At 43.2% G+C, this 17,079-nt stretch overlaps 1 protein-coding gene across 2 annotated transcripts in view; it reads right to left on the reverse strand.

Annotated features, from left to right (window-relative positions):
- Window positions 1–564: 564 nt before the first annotated feature.
- The window catches only part of LOC147432553 (uncharacterized), a 50,403-nt gene continuing 33,888 nt past the window's right edge, over window positions 565–17,079 (reverse strand). The window contains exons 4-6 of one of the 2 annotated variants that reach the window (XM_086492436.1): window positions 1,360–1,495; window positions 1,117–1,276; window positions 565–993 (exon numbers count right to left, since the gene is read on the reverse strand). In XM_086492436.1, coding sequence (XP_086348562.1) covers window positions 962–993; window positions 1,117–1,276; window positions 1,360–1,495 — 328 coding nt within the window. In that variant the 3' untranslated portion in view covers window positions 565–961. Of the gene's footprint in view, window positions 994–1,116; window positions 1,277–1,357; window positions 1,496–2,438; window positions 2,634–2,718; window positions 2,925–17,079 lie in introns of those variants that run through there. The other variant, XR_015185561.1, reaches the window with a different exon arrangement.

Genomic DNA, 17,079 nt, shown 5'->3' on the forward strand with positions numbered 1-17,079 from the left:
GGGGGGGGGAGGGGGGGGGGGGGGGGGGGGGGGGGGGGAAAGGAAAAGGAAAGGGTGGGGAAAAAAAGGGAAAAGAGAGAGGGGAGGGGGGGTTGTATTCTTTTTTTTTATGGCTCAAAGGGGCTCAAGGACCAACGTAGGCATATAGCCTAGCGGTTAAGGTTGAGTTTCATACTATATACGTGATGTGTTCAAATCCTACATATTAAGAATGATTTTAAATGGTAACGTGCATGGACATGCTAATTAGAGATGCTAAAGCATCTTGGGGAGATTCTATGTAATGAAAAACAAAAGTAGAGCCAGTAGGGAGCCTTTTACCCTTTGATTATACCACTTGCTTTCGTGTCCATATCTGGTTTTGGAATTGTTTTGTCCCACGTTTCTGAAGTAGTTTGAGATAACATCGACTTTTCTCCTGGTGACACTTGAGTGCTAATTGCAGATGGAGAATACTGCTAAAGGGCAATGGCCTATGTGCAAGCTCATAACTTGTTTGTTCTTAAATTCCAAAATAACATTTTTGAGCGAGATATCTTCCAAAAGGTGACATGAATCCAAAACTACTGAAATTGGAGCTCCAAATTTCTTCTTTTGGTATACAAAGGAATTCCTATTGAGCAGATTGTTGATGGATCATAGTGTGCATAAACTCCCGCTTGTTCAAAGTCATACCCACCCTCCAACAGAAAGTTACACAGATATGAGTTACAAGCAGGTGATTATGGGTGTCCCAATCATTCAATGTATGAGAGGCCTGCACTTTGTGTGTCCAGGAATGGCATCAACGACGCACCATCAAATGCCATTAGAATGCTCATGGGTGGTAAATCGTGCATATTTGAAAGAGAGAGAGAGATGAGCATGCCTCAGATGCACTGCACTTTATTGAAATTTCACATACGAACGCGGTAATCAAGTTAATAATCAATCAATTCCTGCAGTTGCTCACTGCATAATTTCACTGCGGCATTGGCTTCACTGACAATCGTTCTGTAAACAAGAAAAAACAAACCAAGACACGGTCAGACAAATGAGAGAGAGAGAGAGAGAGAGAGAGAGAGAGAGAGAGAGAGATTCATGTCTATTTGAAAATGAGCCAAGGGTAAACTGTACTTAGGTATTCATAGGTGACTATCATCGAGGTTCCCCACAAGGACATGTTCAGAAACCGCGGTCCAAGCCCTCGATAGAAGCCCCGCCACCCATCTTCATTAATTAGCTGTTTTGCCGTCCCTATGATGGTTGGCTTGTGGCCCTCTTTGTTCTCCATCACCTGTTGTATCAATAGAAGATATTACTTATTTGAACTGAAATGTTGCTTGTGAAAGGTAAGTTCAAAATTCACGCCTATTGAACCTGCAGACGAGTCTTGATTGTGTCCAAAGGTGTGGTGATAACCGATGAAGCAGCCCCCGCTACCACCCCTCCTGCTGCCTGAACAGATACGACCAGCACTTCCCCTGGATGTTGACCATCGGCAAAGCCCAGACTCCTGCAATCCACAAGCTTTGAGAACTGCTGTGGCAACCATGCATAAAAAACATACTCACCAAAGTTGACATACTCGACGCTCACACAGATAAGACGCATGAACCTATGAGCTTATCCAAAGGAGAAAAAAGGCCAAAGGTTGGTTTGTGAAATGACTGCCAGAAGCTAAAAATGTAGGGGCACAAAATCTTGCCTCATTCATCTAAGAAGGTCATGTTGATGCTCATGTGCAGATGGCTGCCTACTTAGATAACTTCAATCACTATTGCAAGAGACAATGCGTATTTACAGTAACAAAACATTCAGATGAAAAATTGATATGAATACAAGAACAAAAACTTGCCCACCATTTCCAAATTGAGAAGGCGTCCATCATGCAATCCACACTATATTAAGTACATAAAAAGTACGTGTGTACAATCTCGAGCCTGAATAACCAATGTTAAAACATGGTACAGCTTTTGTTCTTTCACAATGTCGCTGTATTGGTCCCGTTGTCTCCGCCCTTCAACACAACGCAAACTGCCCTTAAGAAAAGGGATCTTTCACCAGCACAGGTTCCTCATCAAGAGAAATACCGAAAGAAGGGAAGTGTAATGTCTACGAAGATCCAAGAATTGTCAATGGACCTCATGACGACAATCTCAAGCTTACGAAGCTAGTAGTGTGGGGACACAATGTGCATTGAGAACAGATAATTATATTTTCTAAGGTCAAGACATGACCCCAAGTACAGACGTCATGTTTGACTCTGGAGAATACAAATGGTAGATTCTAAATACAGCTCACATGCACATCGCAGGGAGGACCTCAAATTCAGTGGGCCACATATAAACGAATCAGGAAAAGCCACAACTGATGGTAACCATCCACAAAATCATATACCCATTATATGCATAGTTTAAGCTAAATACTATGCCATCTCCCAATAACATCGTCAGTACCCAGTAGAGGATGTAGCACTATCACGAGCCTAGACAGGCAGTTGTAGGAAACAAGCTTCTGATCCTGGAGGAACCACCTGTAGCACCCAATCTTCGTATCCAACAGCTTTTGCAACTCTTTATCATGACTAGACTTCTGTTTTACTTTTGAGAGTCTTCCACTATGTTCATGATGATGTCACCTGCTTTGGAGCTCTTAGCAATGTCGAATCAATACGAAGCCACTTAGTGTAAGTCCACCAAAGACAAGTGTAAACATGGAATAACTAAACAAGCAAACCTTCCACTTTACTTTCCAGGAACGGAAAATTGGAACGCAGAACAGGGAGCAAAAACGAGCATCTAAAACACGGAATGGGGATAGGTCGGAATGGAAATGGGGAACAGAAGCCTGAAAATGGCCGTTTCCTGTAACCATGCTTCCCACAGGCTGCATATAATAAGCAGGTACAGGGGCTTGATCCTGGCAGCACAACTGCACACAACCTGCAATGATATCACAACCATGAGCACATCCTCTTAATGGCTAGAGCAACAGCACTCCTTCAATTCCTAAGGGCTGAAAAACACAAGGTTAAGGGATACTTTGCGCCAGAACTGCAGCAGATCTTCCCTCCCCTCTGAATGCACAAACCAAAAAGAAAAAAACATCGTCACGATGAAAATATACCTGCAAATCGCTCTCTTGCTGGCTTAAAATTCAGCCCTCCAATCAGCACCTCCATGAGCTCTCATCTAAGCACAAGGCGGCGACATTTCACATTGGATTTCACCTCTTGGTCCAACCTTTCACACCAGACCCATCCTGAGGCCAATCACTAGCCATCATACCTTGGGTCAACCTTTTACATCAAACCCATGCAAGTGTACCAATAGACTAGTTCCAGAGATAGTATGTTGAAGACATACATCTCTCACAAAAGTCTCACGGGTAGAGTACTGTCAACTCGGTACCTCGGATGTGTTAAAACCAACAAAACCGTGACTATTATGTTCTCACATCAGTTGTTGACAAAAGACAGGAATGCTCCCTTCTATGCAGCAGGCACGGCACCAAATCAACTGTTGAAACCTCCTAGCCGAGCTTTCTCCCTGGAAACTCCAAAACCAAAGGTCTGAGGCATAGATTCCAGATCTGAGGGTTATCTGCTGATTTACCCTCAACTCTATCTAAATTATTCAGCATCCAAGTCACACTCTTTTGCCTTGCTTGATCTTGCGGATACGTCAAAGTGTATCATCACTAGGTTTTTCAAGAACAGTAACTCGATCGATCACGATCCTTCTTTTCAAAACAAAATGGAAAACCTTCAATTTTATTCAAATCTTGTGTTTACAAGCACAAACTTCAAAGAATCTGACCTAATTTCCACTAACTTTGAATTGCCAGTGCAATTACAACTAGATTGTCTAGCCCTTGAGCTCAGCAATCTATAAGGCCTTTTCTTCATGTGCAAGGATTTATTTTTGCCAAAAGACTCCTCCATTTCTTCTAGGAGTAAGCTTTCACCCAAGCATATTGTACGCATCCTGAGTGTGGGTCTTTTGCTTCAGGCAATAACCTATGAGCTCTCAAGGCAGCCCACCACCATACTTTTCCACCAAAGTAACTAGTCGGAAAGAAGCTACAAGAAGATAAAAAATCCAGAAATTCTCATTATAATCTTTAAGCATATCTCCCTCTTCAAATAGCAATTGGTTCCATGTTGAGCGCATCTGATTCAAATGATGCTGTCAACCACATTGAGGCAAAAAGTAGTTTTTGAATTCACCCCATGTTCTGTGAACTTGGCCTTGCAACAGTAGTGTTGACCACCATTGTTGAGCGTACCCCTTCAAGAAAATGGTAGCCTTCCTAACCTTAGAGGCTTCTGTGAGATTTCCCCCAGAAAAAGTTGTGTCAAACTGTTGTATGAAGGCAATGTTCGTCCTTGGAACCATGAAAAGTGTCAAACTTGACACTTCGACTTCCTCCCTCGTAGTCTTTTTGGACAGCCCATGATGTAAGTTGTGCCAACATGTTGTCTGCTTCTGCCTTTCTCTCATCTTTACTGTCAAGAGACTCTTCATGTCCGTCTTCAACATTGTCTTCCACCTCAACCTCCAATTCCTCATACTTCTCCCCCTGCGCATTATTGTTGATCTCCCTTAAATTCTCAATTGATGTTGAAAATAGCTGCCCAATTTGGATAGGATTGCCTGTAGGAGAGCAATCAATTGTGCTTCGATACCACCATAACCGGCTAGCCTACTGCTGAAGTGGTACGAGACAACATAAACAGCAAATTTCAGCTTTTAAAACCAGAAATTCAGCACTTAGATAATGGAGATATAAGACAAAGTAATTAGGAGAGAGAGAGACTCAGAGATAGTGTCACGTGACACATCCAACCCTAAGTGTCCGTGGACAAGCTACAGCATGATCACGGTTCAGACAGTCTAGATTAGAAGTGATCTGGCACTTTTTGTGAGTCTATTCGTAGACGGTGCATGCCCAGTCACTTAGTGTAGATGCATATCCTCTGGTTGCACATAGCATGATCATCAGCATTCCCATCAAAATCCATCAGAATCCTTCAGGGGAATTTTCCAGTGCATTTAGCCTATTTTCCCTATTTTTGACATTTTTCACTTATTATTTTTAAGTGACTTTTGTTGGAAAGTAGGTAGGGCAAATTGAGTAAGTTTGTATATAAGCAAACCTAGACTAGCACTAAATGGCAGAAGAGGCAACAGGAGCCAAGCTCAACAGGCAACTTCTCAGCAAGACCCCTTGGTGGACTTCCCTCCAAGCAAGACCCAGATCTAGCGTTTCCTTCATCAAGCACCATCGCCATCCACAAGCATCCCCAGCGTTTTGCATCAAGCACCATCGCCCAAGCTTACATCAGCCATTGGCGTTTTCATCTCCAAGCTTCACCGCGGGAAACCCAGTAGCCTAGCGTTTTCACCAGAGACGTTGTAAAACCCTCCTCCGAAGGCCACACTCTGTCGGCAAGAGTGGTCTACTTATGATTGCACAATCTGGTACAAATGGAATGCATGGGACTGATGCAAGTCTAAGCTATGTCGGCGATGACGACGGGGACGACGAGACCGACCTAGGGGCTGAAATCTGCAATCTTTCTATTGTTGTCCAAAAACGCTATGGGCTGAAATCTACTACAATCCAAAAACGCTGATTTGGGGGACTGTTTTCTGTGGGTCTTTGTCGCTGAAAATCTGCAGGTGTTAGGGCTGAAAACTGAGGTTCTTAAGGGCTGACCACTGACGGTCTTTCCGGGCTGAATCTGCTACGCTTTAGGGCTGAATCTTGTTGGTCTTCTATTGCTGAAATTCGCCGGGCTGAAGGCTATAAAGGCTGAGATCTGTAGCGGCTGAGGTGGGGACCAAAAACGCTAGAGACTGGAATTTGTAAAACTCTAGGGACTGGTTCTGCTGGCGATCCTTGCTTGAGCATGATGATTTGAATGATATTGATAAGCATGATGATTTGGATACCAATGACAAGCATGATGATTTGCATGATCAAGATGTGATTTCTCACAAGCATGATGATTTGCATGAAGATGATGTGATTGTTCACAAGGATGACGTGTTAGTTGATACTTTTTCTAGCGAAGCTAACATCGTTACAGATTCGACCAATCACAAAGAATCGATCTTGACTTTCGAGTCGAGGTCCACAGAATCCCCACACGAAGATTCGATAGATCCCGAAGAACCGATCTTGGCTCTCGAGCCTAGGTCCAAAGAACCCTTACAGGAAGTATTATGTGTTCGCATGATTGATAGCACGCATTGTTCGAGTCTTTCATTTGTGATCGTTTCCTGTATTTTAGTCAACGTCTTTAAGTGATCCCTTTTCCTAGGCATGACATATTGTACGTTGAGCACGTTTCACTCATGAATGAGCACGCTATTTTTGACATTTTTCACTTATTATTTTTAAGTGACTTTTGTTGGAAAGTAGCTAGGGCAAATTGAGTACGTTTGTATATAAGCAAACCTAAACTAGCACTAAATGGCAGAAGAGGCAACAGGAGCCAAGCTCAGCAGACAACTTCTCAGCAAGACCCCTTGGTGGACTTCCCTCCAAGCAAGACCCAGATCTAGCGTTTCCTTCATCAAGCACCATCGCCATCCACAAGCATCCCCAGCGTTTTGCATCAAGCATCATCGCCCAAACTTGCATCAGCCATTGGTGTTTCCACTCCAAGCTTCACCGCGGGAAACCCAGTAGCCTAGCGTTTTTTCTTCAAGCAAGGATCGCCAGCAGAACCAGCTCCTAGCATTTTACAGATTCCAGTCTCTAGCGTTTTTGGTCCCCACCTCAGCCGCTACAAATCTCAGCCTTTACAACCTTCAACCCGGGGAATTTCAGCAATAGAGGACCAGCAAGATTCAGCCCTAAAGCGTCCGGAAAGACCATCAGTTTTCAGCCCTTAAGAACCTCAGTTTTCAGCCTTAACACCTGCAGATTTTCAGCGACAAAGACCCACAGAAAACAGCCCCCAAATCAGCGTTTTTGGATTGTAGTAGATTTCAGCCCATAGCGTTTTTGGACAGTAGTAGAAAGATTGCATATTTCAACCCTTAGGTCGATCTCGTCGTCCCCGTCGTCATCGCCGACATAGCCTAGACTTGCATCAGTCCCATGCATTCCATTTGTACCAGATTGTGCAATCATAAGTAGACCACTCTCGCCGACAAGAGTGGGGCCTTCGGGGGAGGGTTTTACAACGTCTCTGGTGTCGTATCTCTCTTCTCTCTTTGTCTCTCAGTCTCATACACTTGCACGCACAGTGTCCATTCACTTTGTTTGTGATCATAGCATTCTCTCATTAAGAAGGGAAGGCTCTCCCTTCCATAAGAACAAAAGGAACCTTGAGCATAGTTCGGAGCACTCATCTTGAGCAAAGTTCAACATTCATTCCGTTGCACCTTACAGATAGAGATGGGATCAAGAGAAATAGAGAGGTAGAGCTCCTCCCCTACATGGTACTCGACACTGAATAGACGCCCCTCTTCGTATTTGTCTTGTTTATGTAAAATTCAACAAAGCTCATGATAGAGATGGCACCTTGCTCCTTAGAAAGCATACTGAGAGTGTGCCAGAAGACCTTACAATTGGCTAAATCGTAGGTGTATGTGTTTAAACATAGCCAAGTGAATGCCAAGTGTGTACACTTTCTTCTTCTAACTAAGCCGCTAATGGGCTGAAAATTGGAGTTTTTGTCACAAACTGATGGCATGCTATAAATTGTCCCAACTTATAAGCACCTGTGCCCTGGGGACAACTAGGGAAATTAAAAGAAAATGGCGGGCTGGGTGTACGGAAGTCCGCAAATTACGCTGAGAGTGCTGACGTGGCAAGCCGCAGTACAAAAATCCGTAATTCGCGTTGGCTGTGCTAATGTGGCACCTGTACGGTATTCCGCAAAACGAGCTGGCATCTTTTTTTGCGCTAGGGCTTTTGGAGCTAGGTGCTTTTGAGTTGAAGGCTTTTCATGCAACTTCTTTTCCATGGCCAAGGGCCTTTAAATAAAACCCTTGGGCCTCTCTTGGCTCACATGTGCTGACGAGCCGATGAGCAGAGAAGACACGTGTGTACTTTGCTCAAGCATTGATACAAAAAGAAATACCGAAAAGGGCGTAAGTCTTTGGGACCAATCTCTCTGGGCATGGAAATACGCCGGGCGGTGTCGACTAAATTGAACTGTGAATTAAGTGTGAAGTAGTTTAAAGTGATTCTCTCTCGTGTGTCGTGCCAGATTCTCGACTTGGGGTGCCCAAGTCTCTTACAGTGGTATCAAAGCTCAGTCGCTTTCTCTTCTAACGGGAAATCCAATCCCTTTTTCCGCGGCACACATAGATTCCGGCAAGAATCGGACAAACCCTTCTGACACTTCTGGTACAAGAGGCAGTACGGCAAATTCAAATGGATCAACCGATCAAGAATACGGGCCACCTCGGCCTACGGAGTATCCACTAATGGAGATGCAACATCAGCGGCAGGTTGATGATTGCGCAAAGCAGATGCTCCAATTTGCGAAAGATCCACAATATGCCAAATTTTTGACCCAGCCCCTCATTGACGAAGTGCATACGCATTGGCAGAAATCCATTGACACACCAATAAAATCAGCCCTCAAGAAACCTCCTACCCCAAGGATGTTTACTAAAGATGAACTTGATGACGTTGTCGAAAGACAAGTCAACCAACTTTTGGGGGCGAAGAAACAATCGAAGAAACACAACAAGGGGACTAACTACCCTGGGTATTTGGGCCGTCAATCTTCTTTTGCAAGTACAAGAACACATAAGAAGCATGTAACGCTTCGAAGGATTGTCTAGTTCGTCCTCATCTTCCTCTGACAGCTCGGATAGCTCTTCCTCTTCTCATTCGAGTGATGAGGACAGAAAGGGCAAGAAACAAAGAAAGAACCAAAGATTTGGAAAAAACAAGAAGAAGGCAAAGAAGAGTAGACCATACTGCAGATCTCGACATTTTTTTGACAGTTTTGACGAGGATTCATCCTCTATTAAGAGTTCGGACTCCGATGACCACATGTTTTATTCAAAGAAGAAACACTTTTACAGAGCCAACCAATATGATTTTCTCGAGGACAAGGGCAAAAAGACCAAGGAATTTAAGGAGGGTGGACAGGCAATAAAGTTTGAAATCTTTTCAGGGTTTCGAGATGCTCCCAAGGCTTTACCCTTCATTCAACAGTTTGACATAGCATTCTTTGGAGGGCGCTATTCAGAGCACTCCAAAATCATGAGGGTAGCATCATTTTTTAAAGGAAATGCATGAAAGTGGTAGTCAACTCTTCTCTTAAGGAAAGAAGCCCCAACTAAGTGGTTAAAATTCAAACGGCTCTTTATTTCCTCCTCTTGGTTGACTCAGGAGTACGAACGAGATGTGATTACCGCTTGGAACTATCTTCAAATGACCAAGGCTGACACTTTGGGTGCTTATTGTGAGAGATTTTGGGATGCTTTTCTACCTACCTCTTCTTTTACGGTCACTTTCAAGTAGTAAATTGAGTGATTTTATTGTGGGCTTCCCAAAGAGATCCGAGATTATTGCTTTCAGCAAAAGTCCGAGTCCATACAACAACTAACGTGACATGCTAAGCAAGAATTTGCTATGCATTTACATAACCTGACTTACCCCACTGATCAATTTTTGACACCAAGGACCGGACAGAATTCAATAAATGATAACAGAAGAAGAAGGAAGTTTAGAAAAAGAAGAATGCACGACCCCGATTGATCGAGGAACAGAAATCAGACTACCTCAAGGAGGGGAAGTGTTTTGATTGTGGAGAACAAGGACACATCTCTGCAAGGAGATCCAAAAAGGCACAACGAGGACAATCAAAGGACGGGCCAGAGAGTTCCAGAGCAGCTGAAGAACGTAGCAGAAAAGGAAAGATGAAAGCAAGACTACCAGATTGTATGGGGACTGACCCAAATCAGAAGGATGAAAGCACAGAACTTTGATGCGCAGGGCGCAAAGTACGAGATCAAGAAGCCCTCATCTTCTTTGACGGAGGAGCCAAGGCCAACTTCATTTCACCTGAATTGTAGCTCGGAGGCAATTCTAGCGGCACCCGGACGGGATGTTGCCATTACACCTGTCATTGGCAAACTCCGTTTGCATTGTCAGGGGTATTTAGAACACGAGGACTTTTACATCATGCCTTTGGTAGGGTGTGACGTCCTCCTAGGAATCCCTTGGTACCACAAGAACAACGCCGTGGTTGATTATCGGGCTAAGAAAGCTACTTTGAAGAATGAGAAGGGTAGGAGAATTGTGCTTATGTAAAATTGAAGGGCGAGTCCGTCCCTATTGTATCGACTTCGGTCATTTCCAAATTAATAAAATCCAGTCTTTTGTTTACTCGATCTTCTTGAAAGAGCTGAATAATGAACAACGAACCAATATGTTTGAATTGGAAAAGGAACGAAAAGAATTTCTAAACGCACACGCCAATTGTTTCTTTGAAGGCCTACCAGGCGAGTTACCTCTAACGGCCGGCTTGCGGAGCCACGACCATGGGAACAAACCCCACTTGGGAGGGGGCCTTAAAAATATACAAAAAAAACGTTTTTTCCCTTGCTGCAGCACCGCCACCCCTCCATGCTCGTTCATCAACAGAAGGGGCCGCCCCCCCTTGGCATCACCCTCTCTCTCTCTCTCTCTCTCTCTCTCTCTCTCTCTCTCTCTCTCTCTCTCTCTCTCTCTCTCTCTCTCTCTCTCTCTCTCTCTCTCTCTCTGTGCAGTGTGTTGTGATTAGTGTTATTTTGCACTGTTGCTGACCACATCCTAGCTGCTCAAAGCTAGGTGGTGCCCCTGTTCACTCCCCGTGACGAGTTTGGCGTGCACGGTCTTGGCGTAGAGGCCGCTCGGGTGCGTTTTGCGCTTGCCTTGTCAACTCCACCTCGTCCTGAGGACCATATGATTGATTTGATATCTAGAAATACACCACTGAACCGGCCACCTTATCGAGTTAGCCGAGCCCAAAATGAAGAAATAATGAACCAAGTCAAAGAACTTCTAGAAAAGGGTCTCATCCAGCCTAGCACATCACCTTTTTTTTCTCCGGTATTGCTAGTACTAAAGAAAGACGGATCTTGGAGAATGTGCATTGATTATAGAGCTCTCAATAAAATCACCATCAAGAACCGATTGCCTATCCCAAGTATCGATGATATTCTCGACAGATTTCAAGGATCCTCTTGCTTCAGCAGAATTGAATTGAAAAGTGGATATCAATAGATCTGAATCGCTCCGGGGATGTCTACAAGGCAGCTTTTCGGACAACCTTTGGCTTATACAAATATTTGGTTATGCCTTTTGGACTGACAAATGCTCCAGCAACATTTAATCCAATGAGAAATAGGATTTTCCGAGAGTATCAATCTTTTGTGGGCACTTTCTTTGACGACATTATAGTTTTCTCCAAGAATAAAGCAGAGCACAGACATCATCTGCTACAGGTCTTTCAAGCATTGCGGAAGCATAGATTGCATTTGGACAGTCAGTGATAGATTTAGCAAGCAAGCTCACTTTATTCCAGTAAAGAAGATGGTCAGCTTGATCGTTTGGCGAGACTGTTCATCGCTCAGATTTTTCGGTTACATGGCATGCCTAAAACGATAGTTTCGGACAAAGATCCCTGATTCACGAGTTTGTTTTGGAGGGTAGTTTGGGAACATTGGCACGCGGCTGCAATTCTCATCATCATTCCACCCGCAGACAAATGGGCAATCTGAGATAGCCAATTCAGTGGTTTTGGATTTATTGAAGTCTTATATCTCCGATCACAAGACTCAATGGAAAAAGTATTTGCCTTTGGTAGAATTTTTCTACAATAACACGGTTCACTCTTCGATGGGGAAGGCGCCATTTGAGGTAATTGAAGGTGCTATGAAGGTCCCCCCATTTCTAAGCACCAAGGACAAGATTTTTGAAGCAAATCAGTACACGAGGGATTTGAGCACTGCTTTTGCCAACGTTCGCGAGGCTCTAGAGAAGTCTCAAGCACGACACAAGAGGCAACGGATAGACATAGACGTGACTTGAGGTTGAAGGAAGATGATTGGGTGCTCTTACGTTTTGAGAAGGCACGCCTAAGGAAACACAAGGGAAAGGAGCGGCTTTTTCCAAAGCTCAGCATGAGCTATTATGGCCCTTTCTAGATTCAAGAAAAGATAAATGATGTATCCATCAGACTCAAGTTGCTAGACATTTGGAAGATTCACAATGCTTTTCATGTGAGTCTCTTGAAACCTTTTAAGGGTGAGGTGTCAATTGACAGAGCCCGATGAGCAACCTGAAGTGGAAGAGAGCGAGGAGATACTCGTTCCCGAACAAATACTGGCCCACAAAGAAAAGAAAGTGAAAGGTAAAGTGATTCGATGGTTCTTAGTGAAATTCAAGAGCTAACCGGCATTGGATGCGAAGTGGATGGAGGGGTGGGACCTCGCAGATACTCCTCAAATTTTCAACCTTTAGCTTGAGACTTTCGGCTTAGCTATGTCTATTCTAAAAGATCCCGCGGATCAGCAGGGTTGACCCTAGTGTAGACGGGACTGCACGAGAGGGAAGTCACTTTGCTCCTTTGTCACAGATTACATGGACGAAATAAAGTCAATGATTTCCCTTTGGATTTCAGGGATACTACTGTGCTGACAGTATTCTACTATATGATTTTATGAATAAAGAAATTGAAAATGGGAATTCCCGAGCTTGAATCTAATTGATCTGTACTCTCTTACGTGATTTTGTTTGAGTGCAAGATTGAAAGACAAAATGACTGCAACATTTCGGTCTTGAGAATCTATAGACATGATCACAATAAGAATTAGCTAATCCGACATCAGTGAGGTCCGGTGTGGATCTAGATGCGATTGCTAAATACGTTGCCAGGAATCATGGTCTTAGATCTGGAATCAATTTTTATGTGATTGATTTGGACAGATCTGAATGTGCATTGGCTGAGTCATCTTTATGCAAGTGCTAGATTTGTGTTGTCTAGTGCGTCGGTACTTGAAGTCAGTGTCTACTGAACTGGTGTATAGCCTCCGTCTGTTTTGCAGGCGTAATCAAAAACGATTACAATTCTTCCAAGAGGGGGGTATGTCACAAACTGATGATGTGGCATGCTATAAGTTGTCCCCACTTATGGGCACCTACCGACAGGGCCCTGGAGACATCTAGGGAAATTAAAAGGAACTAGTGGGCTGGCTATACAGAAGTCCGTAAATCACATTGGGAGTGTTGACGTGGCAAGCCATACGGAAATCCGTAAATCGCCTTGGATGTGCTAACGTGGCACTTCTATGGAATTTCAAAGAACGTTGTCAAGAAGTGTGCAGTGCGACTAGGAAAGCGTCGGGTCTCTAACTATTGAGGATTCGTAGCAAAGTCAAGCAAGGCGTAGATGATTTGAAGCCAAAAACACACTAAAAAAGAACAAAACTCTAGCCATGAAAGCTCCACTTTGAAAATGAACCAAGATTAACTCAAAACTCTTGTGTGTGTGAAGATTAGGTGTAGCATCGCTCCCAATTGCACAGATGCAGTGCTCATTCGACCTGTAAAAAACCCTAAATTTACACTTCGATTCTTCGTTGTGACCATTTCATGGAAGCTTCAGTACTTCATTGGAGAAGCCAAAGTAGTTATTTGAGGAGGGGAAACCCTAATTGGAGGCCTCACAGCCTCAACCATGTAGTGGAAGCAACACGGGACTGCACTAGCACCCTGTAAAGAAATGGTTGTATCTCCTTACTCATATGCCCAAATGAGCTCATTCTTGGCTCTAAAATTTCCCACACAACTTGAGCAAAGACGGCACCGTCATTGATGTGGCATTTTGAGCTATTCTGAGCTATTTTTTACCATTTTATGGTCATTTATTGACATTTTTTGCCCAAAAATGCCCCGTTTTGTCCGTAAAAAGTCCAAACAAGCTGGGAAAAATCCCTAAATTTGTGGAAAAATCCCATTGGGCTCAAATTTCATGTCGAACCTCATTTTTCCACTTGGTAAGCACTTTGGACACGTCTTTTACGCCCACACACAAAACCTACTATTTTTTGCCAAAATCGTCCGCATTGAACTTTCTAGGCAAAACGAGCGTGCCACTTTGAAACACTTGACATTTGTACATTTCTACAGCAAACTAGGCATTCTTCAATGTGGTAAAACATGTAACGATGCCACGTCGCTAGACTCGCCTGCCTGGCAAGGTATGTACACGGCTGCAACCATGACATCCGTTTTCGCATATATCACACTGTATATTGTAGCATTTGGTCCCACACATTAAAAACATAAGAGTGAGGTAGATATTTATATTTTCACATTATGCACGTGTCACGGCACGACATCCACCCCCCTAAACCTGCACATCCTCCGGCATGTGCCACATATATCTTTTTGCAGCAGGTTCAATCTTCATTTAAGTCCACATACATGTCGATTTCATCATCGCTTGCAACAAAATCTATGCATCATCCTCTTGTTCATCATCCACATCCATAACATTTTCATCAGAGCCTTCATTCTGACTTTCCTGTGAATCAAAGGGATCTGTATCGCCTCTTCTTTTGAACAACTTGATTCTTTTCCCTGCGATGGGAATCTTCATTTTTTTCCCGTCCAACTCATGCAAGGTATAAGTTGCATTCCCATGTACATGTTGAACCACATAAGGACCAAACCATCTCTTTGAAAGCTTTCTTATTGTTGAATGTTGGTTGTCAAGACTGCTGTCATACACCAACATTCAATCACCTTCCTCAATAGCTTTAGGTCTGAGCCTATGCCTCTTATCAAATCTGTCCTTATTCTTTAACCTTGCATCTTTCAATCGTGCTACTGCAATCTCAATATCTTGGGGCCTTCTTTCTAACTGTTGTATGCACAAAGCAAGAAGGTCTTCCCTATTCATTCCATCTTCCCAAGGCCAATACATTCCATGTGGGAATTACATCCTCAATTGGCATTATAGGTTTCTGACCATACATCAACTCAAAAGGCATATAACCAGTAATTGAGCTATGAGTTGTACGATCAGCCCATAAGCATAAGGCAATAACCTAGACCGCTCTCCCATTTTATCTTTGCAGGCCTTAGCCAAAGCTTTAATAATAGGAGGATGCCCACGCTCTGATTTACCATTTCCCTCAAGATTATATGTAGTAGTGAGAGCAAGTTTAATGCCCAACCTAGAGAAAAACTTCCTCGCTTTGTCAGCATCCAACTCACCCCTGTTCGTTGTTATTTTCCCAACACAACCATAACAGCTAATTACATCATCCAAGAGGAACTTACATATCCCTTCTGTGCTTTTTGTACTTAGAGCACGACCTTCAACTTGGTTGGTTAAGTCTTCTCGTGCAAGCACTATGTATCTCATTTGCCATAAGCCCAATGGCATTGTAACCAGATCTACTACCCACTTATAGTGCATCGCCAATGGATAAGTAGGGTGCAACCCATCACGATGACGTACATTTGAATACATTTGACAAGTTTCACAAGACTCCACAAAGTGAAATACATCTTTATACATACCTTTCCACCAATACCTCTCTTTCATTTTAGTAAAGGTGGCCCACACGCCTCTATGTTCAACATAAAGACTCTCATGAAACTTTTTCATAAGCTCATTTTGAGCGTCCTTATCATTCACGACTCTCAAGGGCATTCCATTTCTTTGTTTTGGATGCTTCCATAAGTACCCATCTTTCAAAAAGTATCCATAGGCCTTTCTCTGTATTCTTTTGAACTCTTGATCCGTCCACCCTTCTTGCCTTGTCAAAGTGCTCAAATAGCGTCCAATGAGCAACCAATCACCTTGATATAGGTCCTCTGTAAATGACTCAAGTGCATTTGGCAGGAAAAAATGATCACCCTTTGCATGAGAGATACTATAGAATTGTGTACCTACATCATCGCCCTCAACAACCATGTCTTCTTCATTTTCATACCTTGCTCTTGAAAGCATGTCCGCAATTGGATTATCTTTCCCTGCAATATGCTTAAATTTTGGATTCAAGGACTTTATGTAGGCAATCCATCTCAACATAGCAATGTCGAGAGTTGAGCAGCTTGTGATCATTCCAAGAAGGGGTAGACAATCACTCTCCACTATTACAATTGCTCCTATCAAATACTCTTTATCACATTTCAAAGCTGTGACAACTCCCCATAACTCTCTTTTTACATGTGGATAGTTGCGTTGACGAGCACTTAGGACTTTTGCTCCAAATCTCACAACATATGGCTTGCCATCATCATCATCTTGCCTAATCGCCCATCCAATTCCTGTGGGACTAGTATCCACTGTCACAATTACATATCTTCCACATTCATAGTTTGCTTTCCTTAAAGTTGGAGACATAAGCAGCAACTTCTTTAATTTTCTCATGGCATGTATATGCATTTCTTTCCATTGAAACTTTTGATTCTTTCTCAAAAGTTGATACAAAGGCTCTGCTACATATGCATAATGCGGAATCCAGATAACATAAAACACGCATGCACCCAAGAACCTTCGAACCTCAATGACATTTATACATTTCTCTTTCATTCTCTGAATTACATCAATCTTTGCAGGACAAGGCCTTCTACCATACGGCCCGCACACATGTCCCACAATGAGAACTTCATTTACACCAAACATTGACTTTTGGCCAGACAAGGTAAGGTTCACCTCTTCCAACCTCAACAAGATATTATCACAATCATTGATATGGTTTGCCACATACTTGCGGCACCCCCTCGAGTCCAAAGCCACATCTATATCACATCCTTTGATTGGCACAATCATCAAGGAAAGGCATTGTAGTTTGAGGTATGAAGTCACATGGGACTTTGTTCATACCATATCTGCAACTAAATTAGTTGCTCCCTGAGATAAGGTGCACATCCTTACCACGCCCAAAGGTGTCCTCATGGTAGTCAGGTCCCTGCTTTCCATTGCTAGTTGGAACTGATCATACCCTGAGTACAAATCTCCCATAGAATATATTGCCCTTCCTACAAATGCCTCTGCAAATTCATCTACAACTGGCCCTGTACCTACATTTCTGATTGTCACCTTATTTACAGGTT

Source organism: Adiantum capillus-veneris, chromosome 20 (assembly GCF_014529385.1).
Source record: "Adiantum capillus-veneris isolate H3 chromosome 20, ASM1452938v2, whole genome shotgun sequence".
In the NCBI taxonomy this organism is placed as follows: domain Eukaryota; kingdom Viridiplantae; phylum Streptophyta; class Polypodiopsida; order Polypodiales; family Pteridaceae; genus Adiantum; species Adiantum capillus-veneris.